The 27851-nt window shown below is 39.6% G+C and overlaps 1 protein-coding gene across 4 annotated transcripts in view; it reads left to right on the forward strand.

The window, feature by feature from the left end:
- VPS41 (VPS41 subunit of HOPS complex) overlaps window positions 1–27851 on the forward strand; it is a 187900-nt gene that overhangs the window by 127142 nt on the left and 32907 nt on the right. For all 4 annotated transcript variants that reach the window (XR_009520589.1, XM_060020220.1, XM_060020222.1 and 1 more), the window contains 7 exons: window positions 12281–12378; window positions 16271–16400; window positions 17881–17996; window positions 19319–19375; window positions 21867–21928; window positions 23280–23361; window positions 25681–25773. Coding sequence is in view for 3 of the 4 variants with exons in the window: in XM_060020220.1 (XP_059876203.1) it covers window positions 12281–12378; window positions 16271–16400; window positions 17881–17996; window positions 19319–19375; window positions 21867–21928; window positions 23280–23361; window positions 25681–25773 (638 nt within the window). In the remaining variant the exon portion in view is untranslated. The remainder of the gene's footprint in view (window positions 1–12280; window positions 12379–16270; window positions 16401–17880; window positions 17997–19318; window positions 19376–21866; window positions 21929–23279; window positions 23362–25680; window positions 25774–27851) is intronic.

Below are 27851 nucleotides of genomic sequence, written 5' to 3' on the forward strand. Positions count from 1 at the left end.
TTTAATTTTATTTTATTGTAAGGACACTTCACATGAAGTGAAGTGTCCTTACACTTAACAAAATTTTAAGTGTATGTACAGTACACTTTGTGCGCGTTGATTAGCAACTTTCTTTTTCCCCCTCCCCCCCAGCCTTTACAACCACCTTTACTCTTTGATTCTATGAATTTGACTATTTTAGGTACAATGTTTGTCTTTCTGTGTCTGGCTCATTTCACTGAGCATAACGGCCTCAATGTTCATCCAGATCGTTGCATATTGCAGAATTTTTTTGTGAGGCCACATAGTATTCCATTTTCCATATATAATACATACCACATTTTCTTTATCCATTACTGTGTCGGTGGCCATTTAGGTAATTTCTGTATCTTGGCTGTTGTGAACAGTGCTGCAATGAACATGGGAGTGCTAGTGTCTCTTCAAGATCCTGATTTCAGTCCTTTTGGATGAATACCCAGAAGGGAGTTGCTGGATCATATGGCGGCTCTATCTGAATGGTTTTTTTTAGGAACCTCCATCCTCTTTTGCACGGTGGCTGCACATTTGCATTTCAACCAGCAGTGCATAGGGTTCCAACTTCTCCACATCTTCACCAACACTTGTCAGCTTGTCTTTTTTTTTTTCTTTGATAGCCTATTTACAGCTTAAAGTATAACTATTTCGTTTTGAACCTTTTGACCCAGAGGTCTTTGACCATCCCCTTGTGTGTGGTCTAAGCAGTGTGCGGTCAGCTTCTCACAGAGTCACTCTTTATCACTGCTGCTTCGTGAGTGCTGAAGTTGAGTATCTGAGATGATCACATCCGCTTAGCTTTGTCACAGTGTAAGCTGAATATCGATTAGAAGATATAGAATTAAATTGCAGGCTAAACTCATCTTATATAGCTCTGATTTACGTGTAATATTGGCTCCTGATTTGAATGTTTGTGTTATTTTGTCCATTGGCTGTTCTCTTCTGTTTCACTGCCGTATATTAGGTCTTCTCCTTAACTTGCTGACATAAAGCATTGTAAAGTCACTTTTACTTCAATGCATCTGCTTCATAGCAGTCCCAAGGATGTTAAAATGTGAGTTCCAAATGTATTTTCTTAGCTCAGTGGTCATGCTGACAGAGTGTCCAAATTTCTCAAAGTTTATAGACATTATATCTAGTTGATTAAGAAATACTAATATCTGGTTATTAAAGGGTCAGATTCTCTTGGGAATAGGGCACTATCATAAACGGACCTCAGTGCTTTTTCATATGTGAATATAAACCAAGGGAAGATAATTGTCCTTATTTATAAATTGCTTGACAAACATTGTTTGCTTCTTTAAGAATCATAGAAACTAAAATCTATAGGGTATTATTTATTTAGCTCCAGTGAAGATACCAAATCCTTCTGGGTCACATTTAGCTAACAGGCATTTTGCAACCAGCAAAGGGAAAACAAGGGCCCCAAATAAAAAAGCAACACAAGTTCTATGTACTGCAGTGCATGGGAAACTCAAGGGAAGGGCAGGGCACCCTGGCTGCATGCAGAACTGGCAGAAAGTAGTCAAGCCCTTCACTTCTTCTGTTCCTGCTAAGGTGGCGCCATTTTGCCCTTAGCACCTCTGTGTTCTGATTTATGTTTTCTAGTGTGACATATCTAGGAAGAGTAAGCTTTCAGATTCTACTTTTGCTGGGCTTCTACTTAAGGGACCTTAGTCAAGTTATTTAACATCACTGAGCTTCAAGGCCCTTTTAAATTGTATATAAGGTATTATAGTGGAAAAAGATGATGTATGTAAAATATTTAACATCCTGCTTGTCAGTATAGTAATGTTCATTAAATAGAAGCTATTATTAATATTACTATTCTATTTCGTGAGAGAAAAACAGTGGTTTCTTTTAACAATCAGGAGACGAAAACATTGTGTTGCATAAAGTCAATTGAAAGAGAATGGGGGAAAGATATAAATAAGGATTTACTGAATTATTCTGAAGAGGTTAATACATTTCATGATACTTTCATAGGTACGAGTAATAATGAAGAGTATGGAGTTAAATATCTCTTACAGGTCTGAATACAATGATATTAAGTGAGATAACCTAGTTATGAATTATTTGGAGATGGTCTTTTTATACAGAGCCAAATAAAATCTTGACTTTTATTCCTTACAATTTAATATACATTAGTTTTTTAAATCTATTTTAATGATTTTTTTTTCATGAAAATGTTTTTTATTTTTTATTTATTTATTTTTTGCGTTACGCAGGCCTCTCACTGTTGTGGCCTCTCCCGTTGCGGAGCACAGGCTCTGGATGCGCAGGCTCAGCGGCCATGGCTCACGGGCCCAGCCGCTCCACGGCATGTGGGATCTTCCTGGACCGGAGCACGAACCCGTGTCCCCTGCATCGGCAGGCGGACTCTCAACCACCGTGCCACCAGGGAAGCCCACCCGTGAAAATTTTTTGAATGAACATTTTGTGAAATGTTCCTCTCTCATGTATAACCAGCCTTCCCGCCCTTAACAGGCACATCTAGTCATGGTTATTGCCACTGTTTCCACCCCCATCTCCACCCCTCTGGGAATAAATTTTCCTGCTTTGTATTCTTTGTTGCTTTACACCTGTTTCCATTCTTGCATAGCACATGGTATTTTAATTATTTCTTTAGCTTCTAGACTCACACTCTCTTTTAAGTCAGAGGCAAACTCTTCGTCTTCCTGATGCTTCTGGAAGAGTGTCTTCTGCCTAACTGGTGCTCAGTAATTCTTTATTAAGTTGTTGATAACTCTCAGAGATGTAAGACCCAAGGTACAAGAAAGCTCTGTCTTATTCACTTTTATTTCAATCACATGCCAATCATTCAGAAACTTAGAGCATGTGTGCTGTTGATGGCCCAACAATATTTATGCATTTGTGACTGAATCCCAGCCCTGGGTTATATCAAGTTGGTGTCTAACCCTGATATGTTAACATTTTGTGCTTGGAGGATTCTGAGAAGATGGTGGTAGCGGCCACATAACTGTTCCATCCTCCTGAGTCCTCAGGAACAACTAGATCACGCAACCAAAAACCCATAGACAACACTTACAGCAAGGTAGCCCTAGGAACCCCAAGATACGAGCAAACGGCAAAATCCACCAATAGCCATGGGACCCGCTATGGTTCCAGTGTCTGTATGAGAGAAAGCAGAGGGAGCAAGGGGGCTTCTAATGCTTTTGAGATCAGGAGATCTCCCAGACAATCAGCAGGTGTTTTCTGGAAGACACCCAGGCTGCTCTGAGAGGGGTGGGTGCAGGGCTGCAGTTAGGGTGAGGGGCTCGGGCAGCCCAGCAGCCCCTGGGAACTCTTACAGTTGAGTGGCCAGTGTTTCCTGCCAGGGCCGGGCTCACGCAGGAGAATAAATCCTGAGCAGTATGGGCATGATAGAAACAAAGAGAAGGTCCAGATAAAAGTGGGGAGGGGACAGAGCCAGGAAATCTCAGAAAGCAAGGGACCAGATTTTTAAAACTATGTGAAAACTATGAATGAGGGAACTCTTGGAGGTTAGAAGTTATCTCAGTTCCTCCCTCCTCCCAAGAGATCAGTGGCTGATTTTACCTAGAAACAAGTGCAGAAAAGTACCGAGGTCAAATCCCATACTAAGGTTTAAGAAAAAGTGAATAAGGCGCAGAATAACATCCTTGGCAATGAAAGCACACCAGACAGAAACACCCACAAAATAGATCATGACTGTAATTTACTGTTTCAGAACAAGCTCCAAGGTAGTTTAAAGAAGGGATGGGGGCTTCCCTGGTGGTGCAGTGGTTAAGAATCCGCCTGCCAATGCAGGGGACACAGGTTCAATCCCTGGTCTGGGAAGATCCCACATGCCACGGAGCAACTAAGCCCGTGCACCGCAACTACTGAGCCTGCACAGTAGAGCCCGTGAGCCACAACTACTGAGCCCACGCACCACAACTACTGAAGCCCATGCGCCTAGATCCTGTGCTTCACAACAAGAGAAGCCACCGCAATGAGAAGCCTGCACACCGCAATGAAGAGTAGCCCCTGCTCACCGCAACTAGAGAAAGCTCGCGTGCAGCAATGAAGACCCAATGCAGCCAAAGATAAATTTAAAAAAAAGAGAAATGATGAAAGGCATGAAAGAACAACAAAAATCAGAACTAAAAAAATTTCAAATGAGGTGACTGAACTCAGGAAATATTTATAAATAAAAGATTATTTCAGAAATGAAGGTTAAACTGGAAGGAACACAGGAGCAAATAGACACAAAGACAATACTGAAAGAAGAGAAGTAGAAGACGAAAAAATTTTCATCACAAATAAGGGGAAAAAAAGGTTTATGATTAAATGATAAATACTGAGACAGGCAAAGATAATTCAGCCTACAAATAAGAGTCATGGAAAACAAAACAAGGGAATGGAATAAATACCAAAAACAGTAATTCAAGAAAAATTTCCTGAAACTACAGATGAACAAAACTAGAAACTAGAAATTAAAATAGTACAGTTGTGTATCTGAAAATTATGACCCACGATGAACATCTTCAAGATACTTGAGTAAAATTACTGAACTTTAAAGACAAAAAACGCTGGGGAGCATCTGGACCTGCACTGTCCAATATGGTAACCACTTGCCACTTATAGCTGTTAAGTGCTTGAAATATGGCAGGTGTAGGCTGAGATGTGCTGCATTTAGGATTCCAAAGACTTAGTATGAAAAAAAAAAGTAAATTATCTCATTAATAATCCTTTATGTTGTTAAATGTTGCAATGACCATATTTTAGACGTGTTGCATTAAATAAAATACTTTTAAATTTCACCTCTTTTTACTCTTTAATATGGCTACTAGAAAATTTTAAAGTTATGTTTTTGGCTTGTGTTAATATTCTGTTGGACAGCACTGATGAAGAACTCAAGCCTCTCTTCTAGATCAGAGCTTTGTACACAATTGTCCTCTTTCTGGATCCAAAGAACTTCCTTGAATAAAATTTTTATGTGAATAGTCCCTCTGAAACTTTCTTCCTCTTTTTCTCTTATTCTGCATAGAATCTCTTTCTTTTTTCCTTGAATTATTTCTTCTAGCACGTCTAGGAATGCTTCATTCTCCTAAATAAACCAGAGCACTGCAGGCCTTTCATCCCCATCAGGATGAAGGCTGTGTTGCAGCTGTAATGTGCATCTTTGCTTATCACAATCCCAGGGACCCCAGAGCATTTCCTGCAGGGCCCCAGAGCCATTGACTCACTTTCAGAACTCTTTGACCTGAAGAATAGCTACTGCCTGTTGTGGCTCCCTCTAGAAATTCTGCATTTTTCTCTCCTCCCCGCCCCCTGCCGCCCCCCAGCTTTTGCTTTCTATTTTGTTTTAGTGCTTTCCAACACAATTTGTCCTTTTCTTTATGACTTATCTTTTCCAGATAATGGAAAGATGAACTTCCATGGTATGAGACCTATAAACCACCTGTATTCAAACTGCTTTTCCTTTGGAAACATTTTTTCATTAGTTATTAAAAATCACTGTCATGTGGAAAAAAATAGAATTTTAGAGAAAATAAACTGAAGCTTTGATTGTTCCACTAAAATTTTGAAGTAGAAAGGCAGTAATTACTTGAAGATATTTTATAAAGCCAGTCCATAAAATATTACATAATTTACGTATGTTCCAGAAGAATAAATACTACTGTTCAGCATTTCTTTCTCTAAATCTGTTCATTATTATCTGTTCATTAAGAATAGTCCTTATACTTTCCTGTTCATTCTTTTATTTTATTTCTTTTTAACATCTTTATTGGAGTATAATTGCTTTACAATGGTGTGTTAGTTTCTGCTCTATGACAAAGTGAATCAGCTATACACATAGACACTTTCCCTTATCTCTTCCCTCTTGCGTCTCCCACCCTCCCTATCCCAACCCTCTAGGTGGTCACAAAGCACCCAGCTGATCTCCCCGTGCTCTGCGACTGCTTCCCACTAGCTATCTATTTTACATTTGGTAGTGTGTGTATGTCCATGCCACTCCCTCACTTTGTCACAGCTTACACTTCCCCCTCCCATATCCTCAAGTCCATTCTCTAGTTGGTCTGTGTCTTTATTCCCGTCTTACCCCTAGGATCTTCATGACATTTTTTTCCCTTAGATTCCGTATACATGTGTTAGCATACGCTATTTGTTTTTCTTTTTCTGACTTACTTCACTCTGTATGACAGAGTCTAGGCCCATCCACCTCACTACAAATAACTCAATTTCGTTTCTTTTCATGGCTGAGTAATATTCCATTGTATATATGTGCCACATCTTCTTTATCCATTCATCTGATGGTGGACACTTAGGTTGCTTCCATCTCCTGGCTATTGTAAATAGAGCTGCAATGAACATTTTAGTACATGACTCTTTTTGAATTATGGTTTTCTCAGGGTATATGCCCAGTAGTGGGATTGCTGGGTCGTAACGTAGTTCTATTTGTAGTTTTTTAAGGAACCTCCATACTGTTCTCCATAGTGGCTGTACATTTCCACCAACAGTGCAAGAGTGTTCCCTTTTCTCCACACCCTCTCCAGCATTTATTGTTTCTAGATTTTTTGATGATGGCCATTCTGACCGGTGTGAGATGATATCTCATTGTAATTTTGATTTGCATTTCTCCAGTGATTAATGATGTTGAGCATTCTTTCATGTGTTTGTTGGCAATCTGTATATCTTCTTTGGAGAAATGTCTGTTTAGGTCTTCTGCCCATTTTTGGATTGGGTTGTTTGTTTTTTTGTTATTGAGCTGCATGAGCTGCTTGTAAATTTTGGAGATTAATCCTTTGTCAGTTGCTTCATTTGCAAATATTTTCTCCCATTCTGAGGGTTGTCTTTTGGTCTTGTTTATGGTTTCCTTTGCTGTGCAAAAGCTTTGAAGTTTCATTAGGTCCCGTTTGTTTACTTTTGTTTTTATTTCCATTTCTCTAGGAGGTGGGTCAAAAAGGATCTTGCTGTCATTTATGTCATAGAGTGTTCTGCCTATGTTTTCCTCTAAGAGTTTGATAGTTTCTGGCCTTACATTTAGGTCTTTAATCCATTTTGAGCTTATTTTTGTGTATGGTGTTAGGGAGTGATCTAATCTCATACTTTTACATGTACCTGTCCAGTTTTCCCAGCACCACTTATTGAAGAGGCTGTCTTTTCTCCACTGTATATTCTTGCCTCCTTTATCAAAGATAAGGTGACCATATGTGCGTGGGTTTATCTCTGGGCTTTCTATCCTGTTCCATTGATCTATCTTTCTGTTTTTGTGCCAGTACTATACTGTCTTCATTACTGTAGCTTTGTAGTATAGTCTTAAGTCAGGGAGCCTGATTCCTCCAGCTCCATTTTTCGTTCTCAAGATTGCTTTGGCTATTCGGGGTCTTTTGTGTTTCCATACAAATTGTGAAACTTTTTCTTCTAGTTCTGTGAAAAATGCCAGTGGTAGTTTGATGGGATTGCATTGAATCTGTAGATTGCTTTGGGTAGTAGAGTCATTTTCACAATGTTGATTCTTCCAACCCAAGAACATGGTATATCTCTCTATCTATTTGTATCATCTTTAATTTCTTTCATCAGTGTCTTGAAATTTTCTGCATACAGGTCTTTTGTCTCCTTAGGTCGGTTTATTTCTAGATATTTTATTCTTTTTGTTGCAGTGGTAAATGGGAGTGTTTTCTTAATTTCACTTTCATATTATTCATCATTAGTGTATAGGAATGCCAGAGATTTCTGTGCATTAATTTTGTATCCTTCAAATTTACCAAATTCATTGATTAGCTCTAGTAGTTTTCTGGTAGCATCTTTGGGATTCTCTATGTATAGTATCATGTCATCTGCAAACAGTGACACCTTTACTTCTTCTTTTCCTTTTTGGATTCCTTAAATTTCTTTTTCTTCTCTGATTGCTGTGGCTAAAACTTCTAAAACTATGTTGAATAATAGTGGTGAGAGTGGGCAACCTTGTCTTGTTCCTGATCTTAGTGGAAATGGTTTCAGTTTTTCACCATTGAGGACGATGTTGGCTGTGGGTTTGTCATATGAATGACTGTAAAAAATACAAACACATGGAGGCTAAACAATACACTACTTAATAACGAAGTGATCACTGAAGAAATCAAAGAGGAAATCAAAAAATACCTAGAAACAAATGACAATGTAGACACAACGACCCAAAACCTATGGGATGCAGCAAAAGCAGTTCTAAGAGGGAAGTTTATAGCAATACAGTCCTACCTTAAGAAACAGGAAACATCTCGAATAAACAACCTAACCTTGCACCTAAAGCAATTAGAGAAAGAAGAACAAAAATATCCCAAAGTTAGCAGTAGGAAAGAAATCATAAAGATCAGACCAGAAATAAATGAAAAAGAAATGAAGGAAACGATAGCAAAGATCAACAAAACTAAAAGTTGGTTCTTTGAGAAGATAAACAAAATTCATAAACCATTAGCCAGACTCATCAGGGATAAGACTCAAATCAATAGAATTAGAAATGAAAAAGGAGAAGTAACAACTGACACTGCAGAAATACAAAAGATCAGGAGAGATTACTACAGGCAACTCTATGCCAATAAAATGCACAACCTGGAAGAAATGGACAATTTCTTAGAAATGCACAACCTGCCAAGACTGAACCAGGAAGAAATAGAAAATATGAACAGACCAATCACAAGCACTGAAATTGAAACTGTGATTAAAAATCTTCCAACAAACAAAAGCCCAGGACCAGATGGCTTCACAGGCAAATTCTGTCAAACATTTAGAGAAGAGCTAACACCTATCCTTCTCAAACTCTTCCAAAATATAACAGAGGGAGGAACACTCCCAAACTCATTCTACAAGGCCACCATCATCCTGATACCAAAGCCAGACAAAGATATCACAAAGAAAGAAAATTACAGGCCAATATCACTGATGAACATAGATGCAAAAATCCTCAACAAAATACTAGCAAACAGAATCCAACAGCACATTAAAAGGATCATACACCATGATCAATTGGGGTTTATTCCAGGAATGCAAGGATTCTTCAATATACGCAAATCAATCAACATGATACACCATATTAACAAATTGAAGGAGAAAAACCATATGATCATCTCAATAGATGCAGAGAAAGCTTTCGACAAAATTCAACACCCATTTATGTTAAAAACCCTGCAGAAAGTAGGCATAGAGGGAACTTTCCTCAACATTCCTGTTCATTCTGACACCGCTGTCTCCAACCAGCCCTTCATGGATTCACCCTTAATATAAAGAATACACTAAATCATGATAGATCTTAAAACAATCATGTTTTGTTGCATTAGTAAGTAGTAATGGAAAAACAGAGCCCTGAAATGTCATTCATTCTGAAATGTCTTTTTTTTTTTTTTTTAATGCAGAGTAGATGTAGACATTTTCCTAAACTAGGACCTCATACCAGGAAATGAGTCCTCTTTTTTACATGATATCATTACTAATGGGTATTAATGGAGATGAATTTCTAAGTGGTAGAATATTCAACGGTAAGAAAAGCAGCCATTATTTTAGAACTCTTAATCTGTGACTCAAAGGGTGCAACTGTAATTGCAGTTTTGTTTTCCATAAGAAGATTTACGTTGATATGAAATCATTTTAATAAAATGAGAAGAATTATTTAATTGCAGCTGTATCTGAATGGTGATAACTTGCTTAACTGTGCCTCTGGAAATCTTGAAAGCACTATTTTTATATAATACCACATCTTTTCTTCGTTTGTAATTTAGTCAGTTCATGTCATTTCTACCTAAATTATTACCTATTTTCAATTAGTAAAGTGGTAGGATTTAGTATTTAACAAATAAGCATTTTGTTATAGTATCTGGAATTGAGAAGGAAATATCTGCTTCTTCACATCTGTCCTTATTTTCTTTAAGAACACATTAGATTTCCTATTATGTTCTTAATTAAAGAACAGGAAGTTTTCTGTGTTATTAATGCAGGCTCTTGAGGACAGAAATCAGGATGTAGAGGAGGAAAGATTTGGGTAGAATTGTTTTCTAGTTTCTCTGATCTGTATCTTACAGCTCATTCATATAAACCAAAGCCTTGATGTGGATTTGATTACCTTTAGGAGGGATACTGTGTGATGCTCCTTGTCAGTGAGCCTTGGCAGCCCCTTTGGCGTCTCAAATGGGGAGAATACCTCGTTCACCCACCATTTCTTAGATGATGCTCTCACTTGGGTGCCTATGGCAGACAAGCCCATAAAAGGCTCCATGTGATTCCCATGAAACAGTCTGTAGCATCTTTGATTGCTCTTCATCCAAGTTGCTGTATGCGTAGCATTTCCACGATGGAATGCGATTTAGTAAAAAAAAAACACAAGTCCATCTCTACCAAAGAGTCTGTGCAACCTCAGGAGTGCTGGCATCCAAAACCTCCTGTTAACAGGCCTGTATGTCTTCCTGAATGTGAAACTGTCACCTCTTTGATCAGTAGGTCATGTGTGGCCCACACTGTTCAATAGCATCTGCACATTCCAACCCTCCCGTCTCTCCCCCCTCCCCCCTGCCCACTCCCTACATTCACAGGTAGCACTGGGGAAGCTTCTCCAGAACCTTCTGTGCCTGGCTACACGCAGCACGTGCTCATCTCTGAACACGTGGTTGTGGGAAGTTCTCTACGCATGTGCTTCGTGAGAATATTGATCACATCACCACTTTACCAAAGATTATTTTCAAGTGCCTAGATAAGGATATTCAGTTCAGGTTCAGCAGGTGAGAAAACAAGTCTTCGTGGCAGAGCAGGCACCGTTTGGACTCCCGTTGTATGGCTCTGTCCAGGGCACCGTGACCACCTATGCGATCCCACCCAGGACAAAGCTTAAGAAATGTTATCCTTTTTAATATTTATGTTATTAACTACGTAGTGTTTTTTTGATTATCCTCAGTCTCATTTTGGTGTGAAAGTAAAATTTTGAAAACAGTTAATTAAGGAGCAGGCGTTGAAGATCAGCCCAGTCAAGTAACACGAAGTGATTTACGAGGAGGATGGAGAGGAGGAAGAAGAAAAATTCAGTCCCCCCTCAGTTTATGTGTTATGGGTTTTATTTCTATTCTGATACCTTTATTTATACATGGGAAAAGCCATACCCACAGAAATTAAAATGAATTATCCAAGTTCAGTGTAATTGCAGTTATGACCCAGATTTCCTAACTTCCCATTCAATAGTGTTTCCAGTATGCTACACTGACTTCCCCTGCTTTGGAAAAGGTGGTCATTTTATCATAAAAGTTAACTAAACCTGAAGCTAATATCACAGAACTGTGGAGAAGAACTGAATCAAGAAACTCTTAGAAAAAGTGGTGGGTTCAAATGAGAGTTTACTCTCAAATGAATTGTAAGTGCTGTGTATGATTCCTGGAAGAGTCTTTTCCTGGCACTAATATTGTATCAGTTGGCTTTGCTGCATAACAAACCATCCCAAAACTTAGTTGCTTAAAACAGCAGTCATTTATTATAAATATTACAACAGCTAGTCATTAGAATCATACTGTAGCAATATTTGTACTTCTGCCATTGAGCCTTCTATAAGATCTTTGAGGTCCATTGTAATTAGATCTATATACCTCTTAGGTGATGCAATAGAAGAAACAGAACTTCTTCTATGTTTTAATGACTATCTTTTAAAAGGAAAGAGAAATTTCTTATTTTCTCTGACCTTTATTTCACTGAAGAATTAATGGAGTTTCATCATAATGTAATGTGTATTTACACTTTTTTTCTTTTAAGCCTAGATATAATGTTTATTAAATGTTTAAAAAGGAGTAATAGTTTCATAATTACAAATAGCATTTCTTGGGACCATCATGCCACTGTAATGCCCTAATTGTGAAAGATTGAAATTTATGTTTAAATTATTTTTAAAAGTATTTTTGTCACTAGTAATATTTTTAAATTATTTAAAATATTTAATTTTTTAGTATCTAAAAGTATTGTTATTGATAATCGTTTACGTTGGGTTTTATGGATTTCAATGTGTCTTCATGGAATTTAACTCTGTCATTTTTAAACTAACTAGATAGTGTCACTCTTCACCATTCATGCTGCTGTTATTGTCGAGTTTGCTTTTTATTTGTAATAGAAATTTTCAAGTGTAAGTTCCCAGATATTCTTTTGGGCTACTGATTATTGTCCAGAAAGTATGTTTATCTCTGCCCCCTTTTTGTTAGATTTCTAAAATGAGTCCCTCCTGCGTTCGTAGTCGACGTGTCCTTTCCTTTGTGCTGCTTTTTGCTGCTAACGGTGAATCTTCTGTCCCTTTTGTTTGCAGTGTCTCAGTTCGAAACTGAATTCTACATCAGTGGACTCGCACCCCTCTGTGATCAGCTTGTTGTACTTTCCTATGTAAAGGAGGTTTCCGAAAAAACGGTAATTTTTTTTTCACCCCAAATACAATAGGGTGGGTTCATTTGTAGCATTTTTACCCAGATGAAGTTGCCCATGAAAGGACTCAGGCTCCAGTCTGAGCAGAACTTCCTGACCTATAAAACAACGTCAGCAGAGATTACCCTGCAGGCTTAATGTACTTACGTTTCAGAAGCTCCACTCATTGGTTGCCTTTGTTCCTTTTGCCAAGCAAAGGGGAGTCTTTTTTTTTTTTTTTGCCTTCCCTTTTTTCCATCTCTCTTGGTATTTTAGTCGAACGGAACGAAGGATTCCTCTTGCCAAAAGGCCAAGAAACTAAACTGACACTGTGCATTAGCAGAAATGACAGCAATGAAGTTGATGTGTAGCATCAGCAGGGGTCCCTGTGGTCAGAGTGAATTACAGAGAGGGTGGTCCATTATTTCCTGTGGTCCAGATATATTTGTTTACTTCCCAGTGGCCCAGTGATTCTGAGTAGCTTGATTCTTGCTTTGAAATTAGATTGTTGCTAAGTCTCGGTTATCACTGCAAATGATGGTATGAAATGTACGGCTCATAGGAAGCAGCAGAGAATCTGCATTTCATTATACATGATTTTGGAATGAAACCCGTTATAGGGTCCAGTGGAGGGGCCTGCATACTGAGTCTTTCTTTGAAGCCTAGGTCGGCCCCATTCCCAGTTTGTCTTTATTGTCAGAGTCCAGAGTTCCTGTCAGGAAGGGGCCAGGGGCGGCTTCAAGGCATAAACAAGGAGAGTTTATTGTAAAGGATTTTCTTTGGGATGCTGTGGTATAAAAGAAATGCAATTGATCGTCTAGCCCTTTACAGTGAGTAGGTTCTCCTTGTCTGTATCCTCTCTCTCTCTCTCTTTTTTTTTCTTTTCCTTTTCAAATAGCAAGGAATAAAATGGGGAGAAAAACCCTGGGAGTCCCGGTTTTGAAGTGGTAGCTGCTCTCCAACATTTCTCTGAGCGAGCTCTTGCATCAGGAAGCCATCGCTATAGTAACCTGGAGCTCTGGGTGCCCATGTTGCTAGGCAATGGGATGCAGTAGACTTAAGTGAACACTCAAACCTGCTAAAATCAATAGGGCTGGCTTCTAGCCCTGTGCAGGACATCAGTTTATTATTATTTTATTTATTTATTTTTTTGAAAATAAAGAAAAGCATTGGCTCCGGAGGGAGTAAATACAGTGCTTTTTGATGAGGAATGTGGGGAGCATTCAGGATGTGATTGAAAGACATAAGAAAAGAGGCAGTAAAATGACAAAGGGAAGGCCTAATAAACGGTTGACCAAAAAAAGAAAGAAGGGAAGGAAACCTTTGTTAATAAGAGAGAGTATTGGAAGGGAGTGAAAACCAAGAAAAGCCAACCTCAAAGAGCAAATTAGAAAATGGAGTTTTTTCAGAGGAAGAAGTGAGGGTCTTGGAGGTGCTTTAGAAATGTGTGTGTCAGTGTATATAACTCTTCATTTTCTCTAACACCAAAGGACACCTGAAATCCTTAAATACAGAAAGAACTGATCAAATTAAGGCAGAAGGAATAAAGAAGCAAGCTTGGGGCCCACCACGCCCCCCTTTTCTTTTTCACATCAAAAAGTTTAACTGCAACAGTGAACAGAATTCGTTTTTATATCAATTGCAATGTTATCGCAGCATATTTTCCTCATTACACCTTTTACATATGTGCCTGTTCCCGCACAGTTGCAGTGACAGTTACAAGCTCTTCCGTGTGGCCGTAATTTTAGGAGCATCGTTCCATTCTCTCTGCATATGGCTGTGCAGTCTCCCATCATCTTTCTGGCGGTTGTGAACTGTTTCATCTGGTTGATATAACCTAATTTATGAAGCTGTTCCCTTAATGTTTTGTTTTTCTTCCATTCATTAATAAAGCATGTGTGTTAAGAATGGTGCTCAGCATGGAGTATCAGCGATCAACAAGACCAAATCCCTGCTCCTAGGCAGTTCACGCATAAGCAGGGCTGTTAGACCCGTGAACAAAAGTTGTAAAATAATGATAAGATGGATTTCTCATCCATCACCTTGCTGATGGATTCCTCACACATATGAAGGAGCTATTTATTTATGTGGTCTAGCAAGGCGATTTTCTTTTAACATTATTTGTTTCAATTTTTTTTTTTCTATTTTGCTCTTCTAATTTTGGTATTTTTTGTCATTGTTATAGCTGTTAATTTTTTAAATAGTCAAAATTTTCAGGTTTTTCCTTTTTGTTGTTTTAAAAGCAAGATATTTGTCATTTCTCCACAGATGTGATAAATTATCCTGTATATTCACTGGGGTTTTTTCCTCTAATAGTGAATCTTTCATAATTACTTTTTATTTTGGACTCTTTTAAATATATGAGATGCAAAGCTGACGTAATCGCTTCTCAATTAACCTAACAAAATTGATCAAAGGAATCTTCGAGGCTTACTGTTTTACTGGGGAACCTTGGAGAGTTGGGAGTAGTTCTGGATTTCTTTCATTCTGTTCCTTTCATCTGAGTTCTCCGTACCAGTGCCACACTGCTTTAGGTCTTACTGCTTTAGGTCTCGCTGCTTTGGAAAACAGTCAAGTGTATCTTTCGTGCCTCTGTGCTGAATATTCAAAGAGCTTGAGTTTTATAGTAAAATAAACTTGATTTTAAATCCATAGTCCCAGTTTTTCCACAAATCCCAGTCTCACTGTTTACTTATATAACTTTGACCTCAGTAAACTTTTCGATCCTCAGTTCCTTCATCTGGAAAATTAAGAAGAACAATACTTACTGAAGGGTGATTTAAGGACTCAGCGAGAACAATCTGTGGACAGTCACCTACTAGGCTAGTGAAATTGTCATAGGCCCTCAATAAAGCATCTTTTCCCCCTCTATCTTGATCTAGAATGGCAGTGTCCCAAACTGTAGTCATTAAGCTATGTGCCTATCCAAGCTGAAATTAATGAAAATGAAATAAAATTTAAAACTCAGTTTCTCAGGCACAGTCATCCCATTTCAGGTGTTTGACGGCCACTCGTGACTCAGGTCTACCACGCTGGGCAGTACAGGCACAGAACATCTACATCATCTCAGCAAGTTTTGCTGTAGACGTAACTCTTAGTCTCTGGCTTCTCAGCATCCCCGGTGAAAGGCCTAGTAGTGGCAGTGGTCTGGATCATGGAGCAGTTTATAATGTAATTTTCACTCTGTCTCATATTTGTGAAGAAGATGTAACAGAGTTATCTAAGGATGTGGTAGCCGTCCCTTGGAGTTGAAAGGGCTGCAGTGGTGGACCGCTGACATAGTACGGTGGTACCTGTCCTGTGTATCTCATCCAAGAGGTCAAAATAAACCACTGCTATGAGGCTGTCCACGGCAGGTGGTGAGAAAGGCTTACACCTGCCGAATTTACAAAACCAAAGCACTTAATTATGGCTACCTAGAATTAATTTGTATCATTTTTTTAAAAATATGCTGTGACACTTGGCCACTTAGTATCCATGTGATTTTGCACAAGGCACTACTTTTCCTTTTTGTTTTTCTTAATTTATTTATTTTTGGCTGCACTGGGTCTTCGTTGCTGCGTGCGGGCTTTTCTCTAGTTGCGGCGAGTGGGGGCTACTCTTCATTGGTGTGTGGGCTTCTCATTGCGGTGGCTTCTCTTGTTGCAGAGCACGGGCTTCGGTAGTTGTGGCACGCGGGCTCAGTAGTTGTGGCTCGTGGCCTCTAGAACACAGGCTCAGTAGTTGTAGCGCACGGGCTTAGTCGCTCCGTGGCATGTGGGATCTTCCCGGACCAGGGACCGAACCCGTGTCCCCTGCGGTGGCAGGCGGATTCTTAACCACTGCGCCACCAGGGAAGTCCCTAATTTGTATCATTTCTAGAAATGTAATTCAAATGAGACTTTCTTTTTCCCCTTAGGAAAGAGAATACTGCGCCAGACCCAGACTGGATATCATCCAGCCGCTTTCCGAGACTTGTGAAGAGATCTCTTCTGATGCTCTGACTGTGAGAGGCTTTCAGGAAAATGAATGTAGAGATTATCACTTAGGTGAGAGACATCAAGGATCTGACTCACGTTATTTCTTATATTTATGTTTTTCCCCCCCCCACTTGAGTAGCACAACCAGGAATTTAAGGTGCTGAAAGGCTCTTAGAGCCTATCTGGGCAGGCCTTTTATGTTGAAAATGAAGGCGTCAAGGCCCAGAGATGCTGTAGAACTTGCTTGAGCTCCCACAGCAGAAGGGAGGGGTAGAGATGAGGCCAGGACCAAGGTGAGGAGGCTTTGTGGCCTTTGTCCTTGTATTTGGTCTCCTGTCCTAACTATTTCATGTGACACCTGACTTACACTGATGCTAAGCAGCAGGGTTCTCTAGTTGGCGTATCGCTCCCAACGTTATATCCCTAGAAGGTGTACTCTGGGTTGCCGGAGAAATTGTCTTTCTTTGACCGAATGCTCAGAGCTTGAGAGAGCGCCTGGTCCATACTGGGCTTTCACTGAGTATTTGTTGAGTGGATGCATGAATGCACTTAGTCACTGCTTGGAAATAAAGGGAGAACCATTGCATTGTAGTCATACCAGGGGCCTCTGTGTTTTGGTGTCATCATATCCTTGAAACATACGTTAATGAAAAAATAGAACAGCTTTGGCTGTTGAGAAATTCTTTCCTGCTTTAAAAACAGTAGACATGTTTTGAGAATATTTTCAGTTCTCATTTCGGTCAATGAAGAAATATCCTGTATCTGTTAGAGCTTTCTTAGCTGAAGCCCTTGATCAGCTGAGAAATGGGAGTGGGTTTTCTGGACTTAGCAGAAAGCAGATGTGATTCACAAGTGAAAGCATCCAGTTGAGGTAATTTTTGCTCAGAGCAAACTCTGCTGCACATTTAGAAACCCTTCAGAACAGGTTTTGTAATTGAATTCTTCAGGAAACCCTTACCATCGGCTTTGTGCACAACACGCTGAAATGATAGATGATGCCTCCAGGGCCTGGGGCATCTGTCATTTATGCTTTAGATGGCCTTGACCTTGAAGAGGAGGAAACATTTATCGCCAACTGTGGGGTGTAATTGTTCTGTAAAAATAGAACTGTGCTGTAAATGGTCATCAATAAAGTTTATATACAGTAGATAAATTATATACAATAGACATGGAGAATTTTGAGCGCTATCTTTCAGCTGAGGTCAGAACGTTAATACAGGAAACAGAATTTTTAAGCCTACCTTATTTTTTTCAAGTTGTTTTGATACTTCCTCCCTCCTTCCCTCCCTTCCTTCCTCCTTCCCTTCCTTCTTTTTTCATTCAAATCATTTTACGTGTGAATATTTTTTAAAGCACTGGAATAGACTCTATCATTCTCTACCTGTCTCTCACCCCTACCTTCAAACACAGCCAAACACATTTATTCCAAAGCTAAGAGAGTTTTCTGTTCGCTTGTAAGTTGGGTAGCCTAACCCTGTCCCCCCCGCACCAAACCACTGCCAAGGTTTCTACTGTTGAGTCACCCAAGTTGTTGCTCTCTTATCTCTAGAATACTCGGAAGGGGAGTCACTCTTCTACATTGTGAGTCCAAGAGATGTTGTCGTAGCCAAGGAACGAGACCAAGATGACCACATCGACTGGCTCCTTGAAAAGAAGAAATATGAAGTAGTCTTGCTTTTACTTAAAAGTATTGACACGTCGGTAACAGAGAGGGGCTCAAAGGGTTTTGTAATAAATCTTTCACGTAGGTGAATTAGAATGTTCTAAGCTAGTGATATGTAGGAGGCCAATAACTTTCCGATACTCTTTTCGCAAGTTATGGGGAATAAAGACCACAAGGAGGTTGACTGGCCTTACTGTTCAGTGGAAGAGGCATTGGTGATGGAGGGAGGGGTAGGTTCGATCCAGCCTACTGATAAGTTTATTTGGTGGTTTTTCAAGAAAAATAAAATAAAGCTAGTATTTCAGAATCATCCATTTGGATATTTTAGTGAAATCATTTATTTTGTGCTTATATCATGTGTAAAAAGTAAAGCTATCAAACTGTACTCAGGAGGGTTTGAGCTACCTGTTCAGATGGAATGATGTTGTCCACGTCATTGAGTCTCGGTTCAGACTAATTTGAGTAGATAATGCCCCATCATGGCTTTTTTTAAAAAAGGAAAACATTTTAAAGTTTTAATAGCTGCAAAGGTATTATTCTGTTGGTTTAGTTAGAGAAACTCTCTGGATAGTCTTTTATGCTAATTAGCCAAAAACAAACAAAAAATAGTCCACTTACTTGGTTAAGTTTGTAACCACCTGAAAGGATTTGGAAAAACAAGCTTTTAATTTATAAACTCTTTGGAGTCCAGGTATTGATACCAAGTTCATAACCCCGGTTATTACCATTATTGCTTTAGATCCAGCAGCTTCTTAAAGAAATAATTTTGTCTTTCAAACATTTGTGTTCAAGGAATCATTGTAAACTTACCAAAATACAACTAAAATCAGAGATTTTCAAAATCTTAGTGTAGTTGTACCTAAATGTATGCATACAGGTTACTTTTTATGCTTCATAAAGGAAAAGTGCCCCTTGATTAATATATGTCATACATATATTACATACATACATAAAAGTGCCCCTTGATTTAGAATGACAGATTTTTTTGTTTGAACATAAGAGATTTTGTTGTATTTTGAGTTGCATCTGAAATGTGATTCCAGGGTCCTAATGTGGAAATGAATTCAAATGGAAATAATAGAAGTCTTCATTTTGGTTGACTGCTTTTGTTTGAGTTTGAATTCAGTGAGGTTCACTCAACCATAACATTACAAATTCCTGTGCTTGAAGCAAAAGCCATGGGAAAATGGGGCTTATTTATGTAGCCCAGGACTTTAAAACATAATAAATATAGTGTTTATAACCTCAATGTCTCTCTCTCCCACTCTCTCCCCTTTGCCCTTCTTCCTTTTCGACTGCTTTTATCATGCTTATGTAAATACAGGAAGCTCTGATGGCAGCTGAAATTAGCCAAAAGAACATTAAAAGACATAAGATTCTGGTAAGTATGTAATTTTACTATTTGAAACATAACTTTACCTTTCAATAAGTTATAATGAGGCTGAAAGTAATTTGAAAAGAACGGATTCTTGCTACCTTTTGAGAAGTTATTTCAAACGAATTCCCTAACCTGTGAGGTCAAAATAGTTCATTTTATTGAATCAGCTTCTGCTTGTAAACAAGAAACTTGAACAACTGCTAGGAGGTAGTTTTAGGTAATTTGGAAACTGGATTTATAAATACACTTTAAATACAAAGCTTTCCAGTTATGCGTGGGGAAGTTTCTTTAAATCACAGGTAAAACCACATTATCATGAAATTTATCAAAAGAGTAGTTTCAGGGCTTCCCTGGTGGCGCAGTGGTTGAGAGTCCGCCTGCCAATGCAGGGGACGCGGGTTCGTGCCCCGGTCCGGGAAGATCCCACATGCCGTGGAGCGGTTGGGCCCATGAGCCATGGCCGCTGGGCCTGCGCGTCCAGAGCCTGTGCTCCGCAACCTGTTGCTCCTTAACGGGAGCGCCCACAGCAGTGAGAGGCCCGCGTACCGCAAAAAAAAAAAAAAAAAAAGAGTAGTTTCATAAAACTAGACTGCTTCAGTGTCTCTATAAGAACAGGCTCAATTTATTTTGTTATGGTGACTAATCTAGGACATCAAATATATTTTTATTACATTTTGGACTTGGGAAAAATATTGTGAGTGAAAGCCCATTTCTTTGCTAACTGTGAAAATGAATGTGCAGATGGAAAGCAGAAAAGAAATGTTATCCTCTGAGTGTGAAGGGTCCTTAGAGATCATCTAGCCCAAGACCCTAGTTTACAGTTGAAAACTGGAAACTTAGTTATTTATGGCTATTTGGGTTCCAGTGCAAAGTTCTTCTGCCTACACTTTCCCCACCTTAAACTTCTCTTTAAAGCTTGCCAAAAAAGCCTAATTCCCAAAGCAAAATAGTTCAGGAACTAAAAGGGAGAGAGAGAATGAGAGCATCTTATGTTGTTTTATTCATTCAAAATTGTAGAGAATAAGCAAGGATTACCTAGAAATGGAGTATTCCAGCCAGTGGAAGAGTATAGTTGAAGTAAGCAGGTCAAAAGTAAGATAAGCTTAGCTTAGTCAGTTGTACATTGCATTTGGTAATATGAAAGTGACAAGTGCATTTTCTGTATATATTATTTATTCTCAACATGCTTGGTGGAGTGAAAGTGAAAAGGAGATGATGAAGTTGAGTTGAACATAGACTAAGGCTAGCCTCGAAGTGGTAAAGAGTCAAGACAATGGCTGGGGACTGTGACATCATGGGGAGGTTTTGGGTGATGGTGGGTATTTCGTGCAAGACATTTAACGTGCTTATGCTTAGGGAAAAGAGAAAATCAGGTTGAGGTTAAAGGAGCACAGAGCACAGGATGAGTTGGGAGGGAGCATGGACATGGGGAGAAACGTTAGAGAAGTTGACTCTTCAAAAGAGGCATCTCTTCTCTGAAACTGTAGATACTGTGATATGTGATCTATTTTCAGAGAAATAAAGTTAAGCACCTTTTCTTCACTCTGTAGTTCCAACAGATTTGAAATACGATTTCCTACACAGTAGTCATTAAAGTGAAAGTTTAATAAACTAAGAACTTTGGGTATTTCCCTTCACTCTTGAAATGGGCATGCCCTTTACATTAATCACGCCTGGACATTTTTCTCCTAGAGTAAGGCAGGCAGAGAGAAAAATGGGCTCCTGCCATTTCTGCTATCCAGGAAGAAGCTCTGCAAAAAATTGTTTGTGCATAAAGCAGAACTTAAAATCCAAGTTTTGTTATATATATTGAGTTCAGGCTTCTCGTGCAAATGCTTTTAGGTGGAACTAATCTTTCATAAGAGTCATGAGGCGATCAAGCAAGAGGTCCCCCGTCTCTGGTGACACAGGCCATCTCAAATCCTTTCAGGACTAAGGTGGAATAAGTGAATGAGCACGAATCCTGTGAAGCCAGTCAGTGCCTTGCTTTGAGCTCCAGTCTCCTCATCTGTAAACTCGTGGGTTCGAATGACCTGGTTTTCTGAGCTCATTTTCACTTCGATGTTAACTTTAAATATTTCCCTTTCAAATGATCTGTCATTTCATTTTTCCTACAGCATTCCCTCAGACTTGGTATAGAAGAGACAGGTAGCTCACATTTTAGGGATGAAAGCACAAGAAAAATTTTATATCCAGTGACAACATGAAACTGTTGGATCATGTTTGTCTTATCAGAGATTTCTTTGTAGGAAATTTCTTAGAAGAGGGCAGGCTAGGAGCCTTTAAAGTAGTCACGTTTTTTAAAATTGTAAACTCTAAACTTTGTGAGAATACAAGTATATTTAAATATGCTCAAGAAAGAAATGAGCATAATTACATAAAGCAAACGAAGATGTATGAACGGGTTCCAGTCAGCGGGCCCACTCAGGAACGGAGACCCAACTTTCCACGTGTTCCAGTTAAGTATGAAATTCTTTCATTTCATTTCCCCTAGGACATCGGCTTGGCATATATAAACCACCTGGTGGAGAAAGGAGAGTACGACATAGCGGCACGGTAATCAAGATGTTTTCACAATTATTTGTTAATATAAATAGAATTGAGCCATGTTAGCAATACGAATAAGTCATTCTCTACAGTTGACAGACTTTTTTTTTTACATCTTTCTAACAGGGGTTATTTTTGAATAGTAATGCTTTTAACCACAGAATGGATTGATAACATGTTATTTACCCACCTACTGTCTCATTTGCACTAAACGAAAAATGGTTTTCTCGTTATTTAATGAGAAGAGTGTCAGAAATCACGAAGAGTCTGATACTTTACCCTTCTTATAAGCTGACAAGTTTGCCTGCAAGTTTCATGAGTGCTGGCAAAAGACCTGATACTCCGGGGTCAGAGACACAGGACCGTCTACCTCAGCAGTAGTCGTGGCCAGAGTACCAGCACTTTCTCCAGATCCCACAGCATGAGGCAGAGAGGCCCAGGTGACTCGGCCCAGGCAGCAGGTTGCGTTACAGGAGAGGGACCCTGGGCTTAGGGTGTCTGATTCTTTTATAATGGGCTTTTATAAAGCCTGCCTGCCCTTGGCTCCAGAGGAAGATGTTATTTTTATTTTACTGGGCAGTAAACAAACTTGCCCTGTGCTCCAGAGGGAGACACAGTGTGTGTCCTCTCACCTCCAGGGCTGTTCACGCTACAAGCATCCTAGGAGAGACAGGACAAAAGGGAAAAGAGAGAAAAAGAGACAGGTTTTTGCAGGACAAAAACCTAAATGGTTTATAGTGGTCGTGTGGGTCTGTGTGGGCAGTTCCCCCTTGAGCTGCGCAGTGCCCTCTGCAGGACTGCGTGGCTGCCCGGAAACAGTCTTCAGGGTCGCTTTTTGTCCCCTGATTTAGGGAAATGTGTTTCTTTCATGTGTAAGTCAAAGTTTTATTCATACATGAACATTTTTCTGAATTATATACTGAAGTAGGATTCTAATTTTGTAAAGTCTGATTTTGTAGTCCACTATTTAAAGCCATTGAAAAAGTGGTTTCACTGACACTTTTGGGTACGATGATATTTCTTCAAGGCAAGAAGGGTCCCCAGACCAGCAGCACTCATCTGGATAAGTAGGAAACTCAGAACAGAAAAATCAGTGGGAAAACCCCTAATCAAAGTCTTCTGAAAGGGATTCATCTTTATTTATAAGTATTTCGTATTTTCATGATTTCCATCAACTTTGTATATGCAGTCAAGTGAGTACCAGTAATACCTTTATGTTCATTGGCACTTGAAATGGAAATTTGTCAAAGTTCTGGGATGAGAGATTTATCTAAACCACTAGGGGAAATGTCTACTTATTCTGTCTCTGTTTGTTTTCTTTATTTATACTTTCTTTTCCCTGGGATGTTTTTACTGCCAGCAAATGCCAGAAAATTCTTGGGAAAAATGCAGCACTCTGGGAATATGAAGTTTATAAATTTAAAGAAATCGGACAGCTTAAGGTAAGCATAGCTTTATTTTTAACTCTTTAATTTTTGTATGTAGTATATTAATATTGAGATGGAAATAAAATTAATAGTAATCAGTTCTTTATTGGGAAGCGAGTACTATTTCAGCTAGAAAGAAAAACTTTTAGAAATTAGTCACCAAATAGAAATCTCGTTTATATTTTATGTGCATAAAATATATACAAATGTATTACATATATGATATGTTCACTTTCTTATCTCCCTCAAATTCCCTCTGTGTTCAGATGGAAGTTTTCATGTTCTTTTTAATGAATGTGGAAAACGGTATAGTCTCATCACCGTAGATTATAATAAACATAAGGCTTTTTTCACATGTACTGAAGTATTAGTGCATTTTCCAACATCTTACCTGCTGGAAAACAAATGGAAAATTTTGACCAGGTAGCTCGAACAAATAATTTTGATATTTCATTTTTTTTATCTTTCATTTTAGTTTACAATATCTAAACTAATCAATAAAGTATTCCTATGTCTGGAGATCTGTTTAAAGCATTTTAAAAAAACTTTTCAGTATTTGTGAGCCTCTTCAGTGTTCCCTTAGAATTATGAACATGCTTTTAAAAATTCCAGTTATTCACCTGGCCAGCCTCTTGCCTTGTCCTCTGCTTGCCCCATAAATGTAGCTCTTCTCCAGGAGACCCTCAAGGACACTTCTCGTCACGTTTATTGGATTGACCTTGGGGGATCTTCTCCAGCCCTGTGGCCGTGTTTACCGCGATGGCTCCATCCCCCAGACCTCTAGCTTGAATTCCTTATCTATGCTGGAAGCGTGTGATGGACATTTTTCCTTGTGTGTACCTGCTGCTGAGAATGATTACTCAGATTAATGTGAATCCATTTCCCTCCCAAGTTTGGTCCTTCTTTCAATCTGTGTGTACCACATCACAATGTACTCATTTCTCCATGCTTAATAGCTCAAAGCCACTGTCTTTTTTTTTTTAAACATCTTTATTGGAGTATAATTGCTTTGCAGTGTTGTGTTAGTTGCTGCTGTATAACAAAGTGAATCAGCTATACGTATACATATATCCCCATATCCCCTCCCTCTTGCGTCTCCCTCCCACCCTCCCTATCCCATCCCTCTAGATGGTCACAAAGCACTGGGCTGATCTCCCTGTGCTATGCAGCTAAAGCCATTGTCTTGATGAGAACATCTAACTCACCTCCTTATTCTGTTTTATCTCCAGTTCTTGTCAGTTTCACTTTGTCAGTACCAGTTGGACCTCTCCTCCCTCTCCGGTACCACTGCCTTAACTCCCGCCTGAACTATTGCAAGGGCCTTCCGGCAGATCTGTAGACAACCCTAACCCACAGTTAGCCGTTTAAAAACGAAATGTGCTCCTCTCATTTCCTTCTTGCTCAGAGCATAAAATCTGAATCCCTTTCATGACCGCACGTCACCTTCCTCTTCAGCCTCATCTCCCTCCTGTGACCCCCATCTCACATGTCTGAGCCATGCTGACCTCCCTGCATGCAGAGTGTGCATTCATGGTTCCATGCCTTTGCCCATGCTGTTCCCTCTACCAGGGTGCCCTTCCCCCTCTCTCTTGGCCTGACAGGCCCCTGGCATCTGTCACTTCTGCTTCAGTCTCCAAGATCCACCTCGCCACAGCATCTTGTTTGCCCCTCTCTCAAGACACTTAGCACGCAATATTGCAACTGGCTGTTTAGGTATCTGTATATCTTCCCTCTGAAGCTGTGAGCTCCTGGGGACAGTGCCTGGAGCTCTGGGTCCCCAGGACAGAGCATCGCGATTGGTGGGTAGTGCACTGCAGAACCATTTACAGTGTTTGGAAATTCAACACTTAACACAGTGCTGAAGTAGCTAAAAACACAAGGTTTATTTTCCCTTAATTTCAAACGATGATTATGGATTTTTAAAGGTTGATGTATTCCATTTTAAGGAAGAAAAAAAAAAAGATGAATAGATGACCTATAACTCCTTGATTACTTAAGAAGTTGACTTTTATCATCATTCTCCCTAATATTACTTAGATTTTCATTAATTCATCAGGAAGAACAGAGAGATGTTTAACTTAATCGAGGCAGTGTCTTTTATTCATTCATTCATACATGTAGACACCTTATCTATACTTTTTAAAATGTATTGTAACATGTTATAAGAAGGTAGAGCTTATTTGAATCTTTTCTCTTCGTAATATTTTTCCAAAGTACTCTGTTGCCTTAAGTTTTTAAAGTAAATGTATATTTTTATATGTGCTGCCTCTTTGGAGTACAGTTTTATTTTGCTACTTTTTAAAGATTTTTTTTTTTTGCCTTTTCCTTCCTTAGGCTATTAGTCCTTATTTGCCAAGAGGGGATCCAGTTCTGAAACCACTCATCTATGAAATGATCTTGCATGAATTTTTGGAAAGTGATTATGAGGTATGACATTCCAACATGGCCAAATTGTTCTCAGTGAAAAATGTTATGAAATCTAGAAAAATGGTACACTGGAGCAGCTGGCTTAAAGGCAGCAGATGTGCAGTTTCTCTGTGGTAGATGAAACTGAGATACATACACTCTGATGACCACTGATGGGTTTTTTTGGGTTTTTTTTTTTTTTTTTGCGGTGCGTGGGCCTCTCACTGTTGCGGCCTCTCCTGTTGCGGAGCACAGGCTCCGGACGCGCAGGCTCAGCGGCCATGGCTCACGGGCCCAGCCACTCCGCGGCATGTGGGATCTTCCCAGACCGGGGCACGAAGCCGTGTCCCCTGCATCGGCAGGTGGACTCTCAACCACTGCGCCACCAGGGAAGCCCGCCACTGATGTTTATGTGGACCTTGTTACAGAAAATGTCGAATCCATGGACATTTTGAATATTTCCATAAAGCTACCTCCTCGATAGAGCTAAAGGGAAAGGACCAAGTGCCATTTGGGGGAATTCATAAATAGAATAGCATCTGCTAATGATGCTTCTACTACCCTTAAAGAATTCAGAACTTTCTAAAACTTGAGTCTCAGAACTAAGTTCGCCAAAGGAGGATTGCAGAGAAATTGGGACGCAGTAGGGGGAAGGGGATTGGAAATGATCTGTTTTGCTTATTGTTTAAGGAGAAAGGTGGTACTTAAACTGCTTATCTACTGTACACGCTGCGCTTTTACATGCATGTTGCGATATTATACTCCCAGCAACACTATACATAGTGATATCCAATTTTACAGAGGAACTAAAAATTAAATAACTTGCCTAAGGCCATCCGTAATAGGTAGGCCTGGGTTGGACTTTAAATTTGGTGTTTGCATGCACCCAAAACAGATGATAATTTTTTAAGTTTGTCCCTTTAAAATGCATTTATTCAGAAAGTCTCTGTTCCGTGTGCCTCCTGTATTCCAGGAATGTGCTGGGCGCTAAGCATGCAGATATGAATGAAATGATGCGCGTTTAGCAATAGCTCTAGCCTGAGTCACACCCAAGCCTATAAACCAGCAGTTCTCAACAGAGGTGGATTCCCCCACCCCCACCCCCGCCCCCCGGGGGACATCTGGCAATGTCTGGAGACATTTGTAATTGTCACAACTGGGGAATTGGCACTACGGGCATTTAGTGGGTGGTGGCCAGCAAGGATGCTGCGAGACATCCTACAGCACACAGGATAGCCCCGCTATGACAGAATTATCTGTCCTCAAGTGTCAACAGGACTGAGTTTGAGGACCCCAGATATAAACAGATAAATTATTACGTTACATGCTGGGTGCTCTAATAAAGCTAGCCACGAAACGTGGTGGGAAGACTCAGCGTTCACCCACTTCTGACTAGAGGAAAAGATGGTATTTCTCGTGGGCAGGTTCTAGACAAGGCTGGTAAGCTCTTTATCAGAGCTGGTGCTGAGACGATCCATCCATCAGGAGATATCGGACCACTGACTGCTGTTCTCCAGTTTCTGCCCAAACTTCAAAGTCTTTCATAAAAGTGGCAGCATCTTGGGCTCCTTATAAAGTTCGGGGACCTAACCCAGTGATCAGCTTTCATTTTTGGTACCTCACTGTATGTTACAGGTTGTCACTGCCTTTGTACGTTCTGATGTTATGTTTTGAAAATAAGGAAGACTTTATTTACAGCTTTTCTCCTTCCCACAAGAATGCGGAGTGGCTTGCAGAAAGGTTAATAGATAGAATGGAAATTCCCTAGCAGTCCAGTGGTTAGGACTCCGCACTTCCACTGCAGAGGGCCTGGGTTTGATCCCTGGTCGGAGAACTAAGATCCTGCATGCTACACGGTGCAGCCTTAAAAAAAAAAAAACCACCAAAAAGAAAGGTTAATAGATAGAAAGAGACAATCAGAGAGGGAATGAGAAAAAGAACTCCTGTGTTTTGAATGCCTACTGAGATACTTTTTTAACAAATAACCGATTCAATTTAAGGAGGAGTAATAATGCAAACACTATATTTTAACTCTGAGATGGTTTTTAGAGCTTAAGATCTAAAGGGACCTTTAAGATGGTGCACTTTTATCCTGATAA

Source organism: Delphinus delphis, chromosome 9 (assembly GCF_949987515.2).
Source record: "Delphinus delphis chromosome 9, mDelDel1.2, whole genome shotgun sequence".
NCBI classification, from domain to species: Eukaryota; Metazoa; Chordata; class Mammalia; order Artiodactyla; family Delphinidae; genus Delphinus; species Delphinus delphis.